The sequence below is a fragment of the Drosophila subpulchrella genome, chromosome 3L (assembly GCF_014743375.2).
Source record: "Drosophila subpulchrella strain 33 F10 #4 breed RU33 chromosome 3L, RU_Dsub_v1.1 Primary Assembly, whole genome shotgun sequence".
In the NCBI taxonomy this organism is placed as follows: Eukaryota; Metazoa; Arthropoda; class Insecta; order Diptera; family Drosophilidae; genus Drosophila; species Drosophila subpulchrella.
Window position 1 is genome coordinate 10,437,948 of NC_050612.1, and position 17,277 is coordinate 10,455,224.

General features: G+C 35.0%; 1 protein-coding gene across 12 annotated transcripts in view; it reads right to left on the bottom strand.

The window, feature by feature from the left end:
• Positions 1 to 17,277, bottom strand: part of LOC119554433 (protein nutcracker-like) — a 108,349-nt gene that overhangs the window by 63,507 nt on the left and 27,565 nt on the right. For 5 of the 12 annotated variants that reach the window (XM_037865333.1, XM_037865330.1, XM_037865328.1 and 2 more), the window contains exon 2: positions 12,149 to 13,135. The exons of the other annotated variants lie outside the window; for them this stretch is intronic. In XM_037865333.1, the coding sequence (XP_037721261.1) occupies positions 12,149 to 12,959 (811 nt within the window). In that variant the 5' untranslated portion in view covers positions 12,960 to 13,135. The remainder of the gene's footprint in view (positions 1 to 12,148; positions 13,136 to 17,277) is intronic. 12 annotated transcript variants of the gene reach the window in all.

Sequence of the window (17,277 nt, forward strand, 5' to 3'; positions counted from 1 at the left end):
ACATTAAATGGATTTTTTGATGATATTTTTTATTAGTTTGAAATTATTGCATTTAATTCTGATGAATATCTTAAGATTTTTTTAAGTATAGGAAAACAAAATTTTTAAATTGAAACCATAAATAATTTTTCTTGAGATAGTTAATATATGCTTGAATATCTTTATTACTTTGGAATCGGCTTAACAAATATCTAACTTTTAATTGCTTTTATTCACATCTACAGAAAATAACTTAATTAATTCCAGTGCATTTCAATTTGTTTGTTATTTGTTTTTAACTCAATTATTCATATGGCTGAGAAAAAAAAACAGCCGTGTGCATCTTCCCACACAGCAGTTAATTAATTTTAAACTAATACGTTTCCCATCCAAAAGGCCATAAAACCAGCATACCCACTGTCTGGGCAAACAAATTACACGTCATCAGAATCTCAGCACGAGACCAGAAATTGTTAAGGCGAAATGGCAATTTTGGACGCGTCTTTCCCAATTTCCGCGGCTGTTTCCCCTTATTTTTTATGGCCCAAAGGGAAAACCAAATACAAAATCAGGCAAATAAAGTAACGTATATAACAACAACGCAGTTGATGTTGTCGTCATTATAATATTTTTATTTCATTTTTTTCTTTTCGCGTTTTTCTGTGGGGAGAAACCGGTTTTGGGAGCTTCGTCGACGTTTGAATGAATGCAGCTTCCAAGATTTTGGCTTCTAAAAAGCGTCAACAAATCCAACAAGAAGTACAACAAAAGCGAGTGAAGGGCGCGGCAAAAACAACAATAATAATAAGGCAACAACAAAATCAAAAAAAGTAATGCTATGCGAACGCGTGGAAAACGGGTTTTCGCGAAAGTTGTTGTCATTGTTCGCCCGTTGTTGCCGCTTGAGCGGCATTTTTTCACTGTTACAGTAAAACATTGATAAATTAAATATTTGTTGGGACTTAAAAAATTGTAAAGTATTTTTAAAAAAATAATAAGATATGATATTTGAATTTTTATTTCAAAATAAGATTACCATTTTTTTTTTGGTAAATACAATTTCTTTGTAACCTCTAAAAGATTTTCTTAAAAAAAAATTTTTTATTGAAAGTTTTTTTTATGGTTTTGGTTTTTTAATTTTGAAAGTGTTATTAAATGTTTTTCTTTCTTTTTACATTTTCTGCGCGTTTTTTTCCCTTTATTAAAATTTAATGTCAATAATATTTGGAAAATCCATAACACATTTTTTCTTAAATCTTTTAATATATATTTTGCACACCACATTACTACTTTTTAAAGAAGTCCCACTGTATTGGTTTCGAATTTTTCGGGGCGCCCGCCAGATTCGCTTGAGGCCAAAACCGAGACAGTTAAAGAGGCAGAGAGAAAACCCAAGAAATATGGCTGACTCTTGCTGGAAAAATGTTTTCTTCTCATTGTTGTAGGTATGTTACAAGATGGTTGGAACCTCAAAGGGGGGACCAAGGCAAAAAACACAGCACTCAGGGCAAAAACAAGCCATAAACTGAACTGGCAGCCGAAAGTCAAGGAGTAAAAGTATGAAAACATCCATTCGATATGCACGGATAAATTATTACGAACACAAGAATTATGAATGTTCAAGCCGGATTTATGTAAACGGGCTCGAGAGCGATGGCTTTTCACTTGAATTTGCATTTACAAGCATAAGAAAATGTTTTTGTTTTTATACCATTAAAAAATGTTCATTTCATGTTATTTTTAACTTTTCATTTGAATCCCTCACAAGTCTTTCGTAAATTCCTTTCGACATATTTATTTAAATTGCCTCTTTTGTATAAACACTTTGGGGCTTCGTCTATAAAATAAACCTCTCGTGTTATTTACAAGACCAGCACGATCTATAGTAGATATACATTTGAATGCCGTTCTATGTGAAATGTCAATTGGCGTGTTCCACTTTAAAGCGCACTACTCGCTTATAAATAAACAAAAATCGTCGCTGATAACTACACCGCAAACACGAAGAATAACTATAACAACAAAACCGGACAGCTAACAATAACATGGGGGAATTTATTTGCGCAACGTGATGTGCTCAACAATTTGTTAAAATAACACAAAAAGAAGAGCTGAGAAAAAACTTAAGCCGGGGGATTTTGAGCACCTAACATAGTCAGAGATATATAAATTATTTCTACGATTTATCGCATGCAACAATATTTGTATTTCGACTGGCGAATAAATTACGCCAAACGCAAAAGTCGAGTGAAAAATAAAAGACAGAGGTTGACACATCATGTCAAAGCTGAAATCCCACAAAAACAAACCAAAAGTTAATTACAACGAAAAAGAGTAATGTTTTTGGAGGTGGGTGCGTGAGAAAAATGTGTTAAACAAATGGGAATATATTGTTTATTTACGCTTTAAATATTATATCAACAGATATTTTCACAAAACTTTATTGTATTAAAATTATCATTTTTTCCATGTAATAAATCACTAAAAAATACAACTTCATATTAATCACTTGCTCATCTCTAAGATTAAGCCATCCAGAGTGAGAAAAAGCAATGCCAAAATGTCAAACAGGGGAAAAGTGAAACACTCGCGAAGAAAAGAAAAAGTGTAACAAATTGTATGAAAAGTAAATTGAAATTTTCTCTAATTTGCACCTCATGCTAATATAAAATAGATGTCTTTTGGCATTTTACTTTATTTTTTGAAGGTTATTCGGCGCTAATTGAAGCCAGGCAATGGCAATTACAAATGAATTGAATGCTGGCAATTTGTGGGCCCGGTCTAATGTCGATTTGATTGCAATATGAAGCCTGAAATTAAATGTAATCGTGTGCAATCGCATGGGCAAGTGAAAGGGGTTGGATTTTTGGGGGGGATAGGTCACGCCTCGTGGCACGTAGTTGAGCAAGGTATCGAAAGAGCATCGAAATGCACATGTACAAAATTTTAAAATCGCATTACGTATACGCAACGTTGCGCAGCAAAGGGAGAACATGGGCGGGGTGTGTTTGAATTTGAATTTGTTTATTTTTGTGTGCTTTTCGTGAATGAACCGAAGCATTGAAGCATAACCTAGTCGTCGCCAATGACAAAATCCGATTCACTTTACATTGCCCATCGATAGTTGTTGACATTGAGCCCAGTGACAGCTATGAACTATGGAAATTATATAGAGTTACTTGATAGTAGATCCTCAGAATAACTGTAAGTTTGGTATACAATAAAAGATGATCATAACATTTCTAACAATTTACTAAACAATTAGTTTCTTTAAATGGTAACTGGTATATCCAAATGTATCCCCTAATGGTTTGAACGGAATATCTTATCATCATTAAATTTAATTATGTGAATTCAATTAAAAATGTTTTACTATTTATAAATATCTTCAGCAGTTAGATAAAATTATTCCTGTATATCTTATAGCATCTTTCACCTGTCACGTGTCATTCGAGATTTATTGCCATCAAATTCCAATGGAATATCTCCATAGATACCTATCATTTGAAACCATGCGATTCACCTGCACCCAGGCAATCAAAGTTCTACCCATACATTCCTCGGTTGCAACTAATTGTAGCCCATAGCAGGCGCAATTCCCATTATTTCCCGGCAAATTGCCGGCGTCTGTGTCAAAGTCAATTATGAAACCAATTTCAGAAATGATTCCCGGCTTCTCTGTTTCTCTGCTTCTCCATTTCTCCATGATTCTCCATTTCTCCCTGTACGAATATATAAGAGCACGTAATTGCTCGAAATTCGTGTGGCTAACAATTGTTCAAATTAAACGGAGAAAGAGACTTTATGAATAATGGAATGGCAATGAATCATACGACGATCGAACGAATGAACAATAACAAATTGCATATTAAATGCCTAGCCATAAATCGTTAAAGACTCTGCAGCTGCTTCTTTTTCCCCCCATTTTTTTTTTTGTAGCTTTTATAATATCCCTCATACGACCAGTTGGACATTTATAAAATGCACGCGGCTAATTGCATTGACATTTGACATCTTTCGAAGGGCTTTATAAATAGAAATGAACATCGTCATCGGTTTAATTGACTTGTGTGGCGGAAAAGTTTGAGGGGAACTCTCAAGGGCGGAGTTTCGAATTTCCACATATTAAAATTTATTGAATATATTTTGATATTTCTATACAAAAAAGGTTCAATGCCCTTTTGTCTACAAAATCAAATTAGATTTTAGGAAAATATTTACTTAGAACTCAGCAGTCAAGTTTATATGTATATAAAGCCCCAAGCAAGACAAATAAAAGTGGTTTTTCTGTATTAGCATACAATTTTGTATGTAATGACCAAATGAATTTCAGTCGTGGGCCTATCCGAAATAAAACTGAGCTTCAATTTGAACAGACAGCTATGTTTAATAAAAATCCTTGAACAATTTTTCGCTGTTATTTGGCATTTGTTTAATCAGCTCGCGAAATAATTTGCACAAATGTGTGTCAGGGTTATTCAACTTGGAATTATATTCAAATTGCTGTTTGGTTTTTTGCTGGCTAACAAGAGAGAACTTTTGCATACCTGGAATAGCTATTCATTGGGTTCTTAAAATAATTAAGAGCTCTTAAAAGCAATTCACTGTGAATACTTAAGAGATCCTTAAGTATTTAAGTTACCATTAAATGATTGTTTAATTGGTTTATAGCTGGATTTATATTATTATTGCGATTAGTGAGAAGCTAAAATAAAAATATAAAAAATGTTGGTAAACTACTTTGCGTCACAGACTTTAGTGCTTAAAAGTTGTCAACTAATTTGCATACAAATTGTACGACATGTATGACACAATAACAAGTTAGCAATCAGAATAAATAACTTTAAATGGGTATAGCTCAAATTATTCGCCAGTTTAAAAATCGCAGTAAAGTCAACTAAATGCAGCTTATCTTCAATTGGCTGTAAAACTTTGGGCCAACTAAGTGAATCCTAAATATCAATATCTGATGAATAAATATTGCTGAATGTAAATTCCTATCACGAAAGACAAACTTTAACAACACTTAATTGATATTTTCTGCAATTGCTGCAAACAGTTTTTCGCATTCGAAAAACTTTGTCCGCTTTTGAGTGGCAAACTTTCCAACTGTCAAATTGGCCAACAGCCAGACAGATAAGGGAAACTCTGGAGAAAGGCGGGGAAATGGGGAAAAGTGGAGGGGAGGAAAATGGCAACTCAAACAGAATCTGACACCTGGACAATGTCTGGTCGGATGTCTGCACAGGATGATAATAACGACGTTGACGACGATGACAGTCGACGGAAATGAGCAACAAACTTTGACACATTTTGCCTAGACTGTACTCAAGACAAGATATTTGTCCAGCCAGGCGGAGATGGAGATAGTCAGGGTAAATATTAAAAAGAGACTGCGAATTGATAGCAATTTTGAAATGGTCTGGGCTCCAAAAACGCTTGACCCGCAATGCAGCTTCCTCTGTCTGGCCATCACTTGCAGATCTTACTCATTAATTAAGTGCAGCATCCAGATGAAAACTGACAGATACAAATCTGAATACATAAATGCACTGAGAAACGCCTTTTAAGATTTTAAAACCCTTGAAAAAATTGGAAACCCTTTAAAAAAAATAAGAATATAAATCTGAAATATTTTATTTTAAAATATTTTCCGTTATAATATTCCTTTTTATATACAGTGGTCGGCATATGTATTTTGACAAAATAAAAGTTAAGTATACTCATAACTTGAATTTACTTCTTGTAAACTATTGGCATCAATGGAAAGGTAATTTCAATGCCGTTTGAATGATACAATACATTTCTTTACCCATTCAGTACTTATTGAAAAGGACAAATTTGTGTAAATCAACTTTTAAATTTTTTTTAAAAACTTTTTTCTTCGTCTTGAAAACTTAAATTTTTTGATGCAAAAAGTTTCTTCAAACAAAAACAATAGTAACTGCAAAAAGAATTTTTCAAAAATCATTTTTCTTATATTTTTTATGAATTTTTGAAAATGCTTAAAAACAGGCATTTGAGCCATATTTTTCTCTTTTTCATACAAATTTTTTCCGACATTGTCACCTTCAAAAAATCATAAAAAATATAAGGAAAATGATTTTTGAAAAATTCTTTTTGCAGTTACTATTATTTTTGTTTGAAGAAACTTTTTGCATCAAAAAGTTTAAGTTTTCAAGTCGAGGAAAAAAGTTTGAAAAAAAAATTTAAAAGTTGATTTACACAAATTTGTCCTTTTCAATAAGTACTGAATGGGTAAAGAAATGTATTGTATCATTCAAACGGCATTGAAATTACCTTTCCATTGATGCCTATAGTTTACAAGAAGTAAATTCAAGTTATGAGTATACTTAACTTTTATTTTGTCAAAATACATATGCCGACCAGTGTAGTTATGTTGTATATTCATTATATATGACTTCTGAATATGCAATAAAATGGTCAACTAACCAGCCTTTAAATAAAATCTCTTTGATTTCATTGACATGTCATTTATAATTTCTAAAATAATTATATTCTAATATTTGCTAAAAAATAATATTCAAATATTTAATAAACATTAATATTTATTTATTCGTTTAGCCTTTTTGTTTGAATGCACGCCATATATATTCACACATTTTTATTCACGAATAAAATGCACTTACATTGCCACATACATATTCAGCCATTAACAACAAGTAAATTGCAATCTTTGTTGAATGAAGTTGAGTTCTTTTGAATGCAGAACTTTTTGTGTTGAACTCTGTCGATTGACCGATTAACATAAACATTTTTCTGATTAATGGCCGTCGTGTTGGCTTTATGTTTCATTTGGTCTGGGTGCGGTCCATCCATTCTGATCGATCATTGTTCGACGGCACTATGGGACAAATGTATAGCCATAGTATTCAGCATACTCTGGGCCAAGTTAGTGGCACTAAGTGAGGTCATTACAGACGTTAGTCCATTAATCATATTCCTCGGATCATCAATGGGTCAGGGCTTCGATTTGTTGCCGGGTTTCTAACTTTAATGTTGAAGTTTTTTGTCCGAAAAGCTGTCATGTAAATGTGTTAAAACGCTTTCAAAACTTGTTAAATGAAGTTAAAGCTGGGGGCTAACTTGAACTTTGGTTGCCAAATGAATAGGTTTTTAAGATAATGTCAGGTTGTGGCAGTGGAAATTAGTTTTAAGAAGAATTAATAATAAAAGCTAGCTTTTTAGTGTTTAAGGTTTTTATATTTATGGCGGCACTTTTGGAAACTCCACCTCCAAATTCTTGGCAACTGACAAAGTACCTAAAAACCCATTCAGCAATCTTTCTATTTCCCAATCGGCCGGCAAATAAACACTTATCAATCATGGGTAAACTCACGTTTTATGCAAACAATTCTTATCTGCCCAAAGCAAAAACCACATTTCCAAAACAAAAGCCAAAGGCAAAGCAAAGAACCATGCTGGATGACTAAGAATGTCGAATGAATAAAAGAATACGATACTTTATCACTCATAGAAACCAAAAACAACAAAAAAATCTATTTAAAAGTGCAAAATATTTCTCACTTTGCTGATGAAGTTGATAATCATCTATAGTAATCATCAGTAATCATTTCTAGCCGAGACCAATTAGCACCTCCGATTTAAAAACACCTCCACAGACCGCAAAAATAATTGTAAGCACGCAAAAAGAGGCTTACGTAAGAACTTCAGATTCCAGATTGTATAATTTACGCCCACTTCCCTTCGGCAGACAGGCCAAAAATAGAAGAATTTTAATCAGCCAAACATTTTGACGCCAAAATATTGATTAGTACCGTTCGATTGGGGTCCCATAAATTCATAAAGAAAACAAATAAAAGAGACAACAGCCTGACCAAAATTTTGCCCCAATGCCTGTCAATGGAAGCGTCATCGGAAAAAGGTGAGTGTGAGAACAATAAAAACTAATTTTGGAAGCCAAATATGACAGGGTAAAAGAGTAAAAGATGCGCAGGATTTCAGCAGGTCCATTGTATACCTGTCCTTTATGAAGTATAAATAGCGGGACAGAGGACTCAACCCCACTGACAAAAGCTTCAGAGTTCTCTTTGTACCACTGTAAGCCCACTTCATGTGTCAAGTTTCAAGTTCCCCATTAACCCTATGTTTTAAGTCGTCACAAAAAAGAAGGTTTCTGGGAATGAAATGTTTAGAATTTCCTGGGAGGATTTTTTTCAACACTTTAAAAACAGTTTATTCAATACTAATTATACCACTCACGTTAAAAAAAAAGACTAAAATAAAATTTCGGACTGTAATATTATCGAAAACTTAAACAAATTTGAAAGGTTTCTTGAAATAAAATGTTTAGATTTTCTTGGTACATTAATTTTCAACACATATAAAACAGTTTATATTATACTAATTATACAATTATACATTTTACAATGTATTTTTTTTAAAAAAAAGAACATCTTATTTTCGAATTAAAATAGCTTCCGAATATATAATATCTTTTATAATATCTTTTATATATCACCCAATGGGTTAAAAATAATAATTCTTTGCATATGTCTAGCCTGACTTCGTTATTATTATTTCTGCTACCGTTTTGACTACTTTGTATGATTTTTTCAGCACTCTGTCGGCTCTCGACTCCAAACAACCCGACTTGCCTCCTCATTTCAGCACTCCACTTTTATAGCTACTGTATTTTTTACGGCTAATGGGCAGTAACTGTAGATCTGACAGCGAAATTGGCGTGCAAATTGAAATAGAAAAACGAAAAAAAAGAAACCAGAATTGAATCGACTTCAATGAAATTTTAGGTGAAGCCTCGACATTGTATGGAGTTTATGGCCTGATTATGGAATAGGCGTATACGAAAAAATAGAAGAAAAAAAGCATCTACTAGAACAACAGCTTATTGATTTGCACAGCTGGGCAGAACAAAAAAAGTTTATTATAAAAGGGAACACGGAGGTGTAGAAATTTTCCAGAAGACTTCTCTTACGCCAGGGGAAATGAAATGGACATTTTGAGGAATTGAATCGAAATTGAAAAACGCTTTCAGGTGGCAGAAGTGCAAGGGGATGGGCAGTTAGTTCGATTTATGCTTTATTGAAGGCAATTTGTTGTTTGCCTTTTTTTCGAGTCAGTAATTGAACATCGTAAATTGCCTACGCCAATTTTTTTCTCCCGGTTTTTTGTTATTGATTTTACAATTTTAGCAAATAGTCATGGGAAAGAATACACAAGTTATTGTTGGGGGGAAACTTTTAATTCGCAGATCAGTTGATGGACAGGCTACATATATAGATGTAGGCTGCTGTTATATAAATGTTTGACACATCGCATTGCCAGCAATGAAAGTAACAAGTATCAAATGGCCCGATATAATCGACAGTCATTTTATATAAAAAATTGCAAAAATATTCAAGGAATGCGGCTAAGCCAAAAGCAGTCAAACAACAATAATAAAAAAACAGAAACAAAGACGTTGACTTCGACACATGCACAGAAAACAATTTGATACACCTCTGCGGTTAACCACAATGTCTATTCAATATTAATTATTTTGTGTTTTAGAGGAATTTATTACTAGTCAAACGTCTTGCAAATGAAAGCTGTATATTGTATTGTACAATGTATTAAAAAATAAGAAATGACTTAAGAAATATTATTACAAATTTATTTATTAACTAAAACCTCTTTTTAAAAAAATGAAGATTTACTAGTGACATAAAAACACATAAAAATGTTCTTGACACTCCAGACTTAACTGTCAATTTAATATCATATCAATCAAGATCTAAATCATATATGAGTCACAAAATTATACTCTGAAAACCTCAGCCTGTCAATCTACGATTTATATTTAAATTTCTTGCCGTGGAGCTACTGACGAACACCTGTTTATACTTACAACCTCCTCACATAACTAAAGTGAATCATCGACTCTGGTTTGACACACTGAATTGGCCCACACTCCATCTCCTATCTGGTTTTTATATTATTTTTTCCAGACACGTGCCCCCAAAGGCAGAAGCATTAAAAACCCATTTCAATTCTCCACTTGAACTTGAAATCTTCAGAAGAAACTGAGGCAGAGACAAAGGCATATGCAAAGCATTTTAATTGCATCTTTAAACGCCAATAATGTGAGAAGCTCCCCGAAACTTAGCTAACTTTGCTAAAAATAGACAACGAGCTCACTCGGTGGATCTTTTTTATATTTTATTTTTGCTTTCCTCGGCATTTCTCTCGTCTTGAATTAAGTTTGCTTTGATTGATGATGCCCGATTATGAGTCTCTCAACTCGAAATATATTATAAAGAAATAAAGAAAAACTAAGCTGCGGCGGTGAGATTTGCCCAGTGGGTAAGTGGGTTAAGTTGGCAATTGATGTCCACGGTGATTTGTATTGACATGTCACGGTAATCGGATATGGAGCAGAAATTATTGTGACTATGACTAATAAAATGTGGCAAGTAAAAGGGATAATAAAAATGCGCACAATAAATAAAAGAGCATAATTCAAACTGTTCCCATTGATAAATAAATCGAAATACGTATTAATTTATACTCAATTAAAAGAGTGATAAATAAAATATGCATGGCAATTAAAGCAAGTGTTTGGGGGAACGATTAATATTATAAATTCTGAATTTACAGATTATAAAATGAAAACATAATATTGATTTATTTTGGGTTCAGATAAGGGGACATATTTTTGAATGGTATTTATTTGAACAACTGTTTCTAAAGTCTTAGATAAATATTGTAAAATCCATAATTTACAAAATAAACATTAAGTTGATTTATTTTGTTTTCAGATAAAAAGCCTTATCTTGGGTATTATTTATTTGAACATGTGTTTCAACAAATTTAGAATACTTAAAAATTCAGAACTTACAATATAAACCTAAAAGAGATTTATGTTGGGTCTAGATAAATGGACTTATCTTCGAGTATTATTTTTTTCAACATCTTGTTTAAAAGTTATAAGTTAGTAAGAGTTTTTTAAACTTCAACGCCAATGCAGTAAAATTTCCCCTCTTTTTTTCAAAATTTGTTTTTTACACTTCAATGCAGAACGGAAATGTGATTTTTTTCCATCGTTTTTCGCTTCCCATTTTCCATTTCTGTTTGCCCGACGACGACGGGCCCCAAAATGGTTCACTGCACTTGACTCTGCGATTGTGGGCGGATGGTCGGAAAATCGGGGAGGGGCTGCGTTTGGCAGGGAACCGGGGATTGGGTTTGTCAACGCTTTTATCTGATGCCCAAAGCGAAACAATATGCTCAACGCGAGGGGCGCGATATGGCAGAGGGTACAGCTTTAATTCTGCTTTTGTGGGGACCGCACACACACATCAGGTGTGACATATAGTATGGCAGGGAATGGGGAATTCCGAGGGTGCGGTTATAAGGGTGTAGCTCCAATGGAATGTCTTCCAAACAGCGAAGAAGAGTTTAATGGGGGGAATTTGTATAGATTTTTAAAGAAATAAACTTATAATTCAGTTTTATATTTCCGCATTAAAAATGTTTACTTATATTTTAAGGTTGATAAACAAATCAGAGACTTTGTAAATACAATGTTCAGAAACTCCGTGTTAAATTTGTAATTTACCATGGAAGCAAATATATTTACATAAATTGTTACGCTCAAACGGTAAGAATTTTAAAATAAGTAAACTACGTGTTAACGATTTGTCTGGTAGAAATATATTTTCAAATTCTTTTTATAGGTCTTACACCCAAAATTCTGCAGATGATGGAAATATATCAAGTTTTGGGAGATTTCTTTAAAATAAACTTCGGTTATATCTTTGAGTTTTATTTTTTTGGAAATATGGTATATACATTATATATTAAGAGTTTTATCAAAATGTTTATTCCCATTGGCAGATTTTTCCGGTTTTTTTAAAAACCAACTCGTTTAAGTCCCTAGAGATTTTAAGTACATTTATATAGGTTTATACCGAAGAATATATATACCCCATATTACTAAAAAAAAATGTACTAAAATCAGTTCATTTGACAAGCGAATTTAAATATAAAAGACCAATATTTGTCCCATTTTGAATATGTATACAAGAATTTCAAAGATGATCCCAACATTTCAGATGTGATAAAGCAAACCATATTTTATTTTAACTTTCCCATTATAACCCCCGAAAACCCTTGATCTGGAACTCACCGCACTGCCCCCCGTTGAGGGCCAGACCATCCTTGACAGCCTGCTGTTGCTGCTGGGCGTTGCCGCTGTGCAGTATATCCGATAAAGATAACGACGAGGCAATCAGTTGGCGCTTCTCCTCAAAGTTGAGGAAATCCATTGAATTGCTGCGTTGCGGGGTGACAGTTATAGTCACCGATTTCTGCATTTTGGCAACCACACAGAGCTGTTGCTCCAGTTCCGGTGGGCCAGTTGACTGGGCGTTTGGCGAATCCGGGGGCGTGGCAGCCTGGGCGGAGGGATGATCGATGCCATCGGTGAGATCAGGCGGTGGAAGTTGCTGCTGCTGTTGCAACTGCAATTGTTGCTGCTGCTGCTGCTGTTGCTGTTGCTGCTGGTAATTGTGGTTTAATTGCAACTGATGTTGCTGATGCTGTCCGTAGTAACTAAAGGCGGACTGGGCGGTGGCCGCAGAGTACGAGGGTGGACCCAAGGGCGAATGAGGTGGGGCATGGGCCACCCTAGAGGCGGCCGCCGGTGACAATTGATAGCCACCACTGACGGGGGAATTCTGGCCATCGTGACCATTGATGGCCGCCACCAAGGTGGCCAGATTATTTCGACTGGTATTGCCCCGCTGTTGCGCCTGGAATTTGTGTTGCTGCTGCAACTGTTGCAGCAATTGTTGCTGCTGCTGTTGGTACGCCATCGGCGGATGTTGCTGCTGTGCGTTGGTGTTGCTGTTGCCGTTGCCGCTGCTGTTGCTGCTGCCGTTGCTGTTGCTGCTGGCCGTCGACTGTTGGCTCTGCAACTTGTTGCTCCGCAGCGACATGTTGTTCGTCGAGTGTTGTAGACAGTTACTCCTCCATTGTCACGTGACTTTGGCTGTTCGGCTAATTGGCGGTTAACACGCCCGTGTGCGTGGCTTTTCCTGGATTTTCACCCTCACTTCACTTTTCTTGTGTCACTTTTTCAAGGGTTTCACTTTTGTTTTTGGCGCCTTAATTGCTGCAATTAAAATGTGGTTGGTTGGTTGTTGCTGGCATGTTGCATGTTGCCCGCGTGTTCTGGGGCAGCAGGCAACAGAAACCACAGTTTAACTAGACACTTGTCACTACATTTTTACAGACATTCTTGATATCATATTTTTAATTAGCACTTTTGGCAACAGGCAGCAAAAATTACAACTTCATCTCCTCACACTTTTTATTTTTTTGAAGGATTTACCAGATACTGCTAAGTTGTTATGTTGTATTTATTAAAATTAACTCGTAATATTTTTTGTATCCCCTTTTTTATTTATCCTATAGTTTTCAGATCATTTAAATGACATTCTTTATATGTTATACGATTATTTGTATTTTTCAATTCTCACATCAACTGGTATCAACGAAAAACCCTAACTTATTGTTGATTCACTAGTCCACATTCAGCCTCACTTGACCACAATTTGGGCAGTGATAAAATAACACAATCAACAACTACATTTCCCACATGGTATTCCCCTTTTCGAGAAAATTAACTGAAAATGCAGCCAGCAGCATCTTCCACAAATGCCACAAAAGCCGCACTAAAAACACACAGAAACCAACCACTTGTCGTTGTCATCATCAAAAACGCTGCAATTGCCGACAGCTGGTGAAGATTTTCTATGCCACAAGGATGGGGAAAATCCGGGGTGGAGACAATGGAGTGAGTAGCACACTGATGGAGTAGAGATGGAAATCCATCCAAGGAAATGGAGCATCGTCATGTGCACTGCACCACTGCACCACTTGAACTGAAACAAAAGGAGCCAAATGCGAGCTGAAGGGAAAAGAAAAGGGCTCCAAAGGATTTCTGGAGAATGGCCAAAGGCAACAAAGGATGCGGCCAAGGACGCGGGAACCGGGGGGAGGGCTCTTCAAATTGAAGTGTCCATGGGGAAATCGAGTGTAACCAAGCCAAGAGGGTTAAGGAAAAGGGGCTAAACACACGAGGGGCGGCTGCGTTCCGAGCCAATTTCCAGCTCTTTAAGATAAGCGAAAGGGGTTAAATTGAGGCGATAATGCAAAATGTTCCAGGAAAGTATTTAAAAACGTGTAAAGGGTGTACAAAACATTTTGTAGAAAAGCCTTAGAAATTATTCAAGTTTTATTAGCAATATGAGAAGCCAAATGTGAAGAAAACAAATATTGCTTTCATACTGAGCTTATTTTAACATTTTCCATTTTTTTATTTATTTTAAAGATTTACTAAACAATAAAAATATTTTACGTTTTAAATTTGCAATTCAAAATTATCTGGAAAAGTAAATAAATTATTGCCCAATTAAAAAAAACTTAAATAAAAATAATACCCCAAAATTACCAAGGACTTCAGGTATTAACATGAATGAAAAAGAGATAATCCCCTATTATATTTGACTCTCCTAAGAAACACCTTACTTATCTATATGCTTTGTGAAAAAGTAGCAAAATAAATCCTATTTAGGGAATCCACCGAAAAAGAACCAAAACCACGCAGCAGAACATAGTGTGAAAATGCATTTAAGTCCCGCTGGTAAAACAAATCCCTTTTGCAGACTAGACAAACTGAAACCCAAACTCAAATGGAAAGCCAAAAAGTTTTACCCACAGAATTTAAAATCTAGTCTCCCCACATTTCCCCGGCATTCGAAAAACTCTTGGGAAGGTCAAAGGGCAACGAGTTGAGTCAGCTCGAGTTGGAGAAAATCTTATTAGAATGCGTATTGGGAACGCAGGTAGAAAACTTCGTTCTGTGGAAAGGTTCAGACAAAAGATATAGCAGGAAAAAGGGAGAAAAGGGGAAACAGGAGACACGCAAAGTGCACAGGTAAGCGGAATTACGGCGAGATGATGATGATGACAGGATACACAAAAAAAGGGAACCGTCGAGAAATCGAAGAAAAAATAATAAACCAACCTTGCACGACAGCTGGAACTTGAAGATATAAAGGGATTCCAGAGGAATACGCGTACATAGGAATATAAAAGGGAGCCCAGAGCAAAAGATTATAACTGCGGTGAATTAATATTCAACGTGCGTTCTTCCCTTAAATCGACTGGTTCTGCTTTTTGTTGAACTTGTTTTCGCTTTTTCTTGATTTTTGAGTGCCAACATACCTTATAAAATATTTAAGGATATTTTAGGAAATTGTTCGAAACATTAGCTATAAAGATTTATTTTCCATTTGAATTTTGAACACGTTTAACCTAATGTATACCTAATCTTTACTAATGGTCAATTTAAATATGAAATATATAATCTTTTACATTAATAATTACCACCGGACTTGGTAGTATTTCTTTAAATAAATATTTTTAGTTTAAATGGCTTTTAAGCCTACTTTGTCCGACCGCTCATTATAAAGGTTTTCCATCTATATTTTTTTTAATTTCTTGCTTGGTTTGCTGGCCCACAAAAGTCGATAAAAAAAGTAGAGAATTGGTAACCAGAACAGCGCTGGGCGAAATCTTGGCTAAGAGTAACAGTAACTAGGCTTTTGTGGTCTGCTGTCCGATGTTTTGTGGTTGTTTGAGTTGCTGTTCCAGTGCACTGACTTTTGGCTCGTTAGCTTCGATTCTGTTTTGAGTCGGCAGTTAGTTAACTTTTTATTTTTTTATTCAGTTTTGTGGATTTGGCGCGCGACTCACATTAAAAAGGCGGCCAGGCGAGAATTGAAGAGAGCTCAGGAAGTGCAGAGGGAAACGGGGGAAAGGGTCTATAAATGTGGAACATTTGTTGCTAAAGGCGATAAAAAAAGTTACACAAAAATATTGAGAAACTAAAAACAAATAGCTTTAATTTGAAGAAAAAAATGTGTATTTAACAATATTTAGCCATTTGTAGAACATTACACAAAAATATTGAGAAACTAAAAACAAATAGCTTTAATTTTAAGAAATAAATGTGTATTTAAAAATATTTAGCCATTTGTAGAACAACATTTTGTAAATAATAATAACAAATTCGTTAACTTTATTAACTAAATATATTACAGCACTATACGCAAAAATAAATGAATGTTCCAAAATCAAAAAAAAATCCAATCTAAGTGTATTTATTATATCGCCCCAGTAACAATTACTTTATAAAACATTTTTTTTATGTCGACAACATTTGTTTTAATGAACGTCCATTGAAACAGGGTGCGAAAGAGACGGCGCCAAAAGAAAGAGAGCCGATTAAATTAGCAAATGCGTCGAGGGCAGGGGCGGCGAAAAAGGGGGGCTCAAGGGGATGTTGGGTAGGGTGCCACATATTGCATATTGCACATTGCACATGTGGAACGACGCGGGCAACTTGCAACGTCAGCAGGCGCATATTAAAAAAAATATATGAGGAAAAAAGCTGCAACAAAGAGTGGCTATCCCCCTCTTTGCAGTCGCCATCTCTGTCTCACTCGCCTTGTGGCAAGTTCATTGAACCTCATTTACAGTTCAGTAGTTTAGCGATTTTATTCTCATGGGAAAGAGACGGCAGCAGTGGGCGTTAGACAGAGATGGAAAGACTGAGAGGGAGGCCCGACTTTTATTTTTTGGGGCAACTCGGGCTTTGCAAAAAAATAAACCCAATAAAGTCCAAAGTCTACAAAGCAAACATACGAAAAGCGCATATTTTGTTAAACTATTAAAAATACAAGACCCCTTTAAGACTAATTTAATATATATTTTCATTAAAATTTCTTATAAAAAATTAAAAAAAAGAATTCTTTCAAAACTTAGTATCTTAAACAGGCCAACAAAGATTAGTTTTACGTTTGGTAAAATGTACAGAAAGTTATTCCTTACAAAAAAAACCCAATGGTGCTAAAATCTACAATAGTTTCCAGTACTAAATGTAGTTCAAGTGATGGGAATATCCGGTTTAGGGAATTCCGCCTGTAAAAACCAAACAATGGGCAGCAAAAAAAATCCAAATAAATGTGAGACAAGAAAGGAAAGCGTTGGGAACAAGATAGTAACAAAAACTAATGCGATTTGCGGCAGCTACATCAGCAGAACGAAAAAAAAACCTCCGAGATTCATGGATTTTTCGTTTTTCATTTGAGAGGCGCTGCCAGCCAAAAGCAATCAAATCCAATTAAGAGCAGGCAAAAAAGCCAGAAAAAATTCAGATAAAAACGATGGAAGCAGAACTTCTTTTTT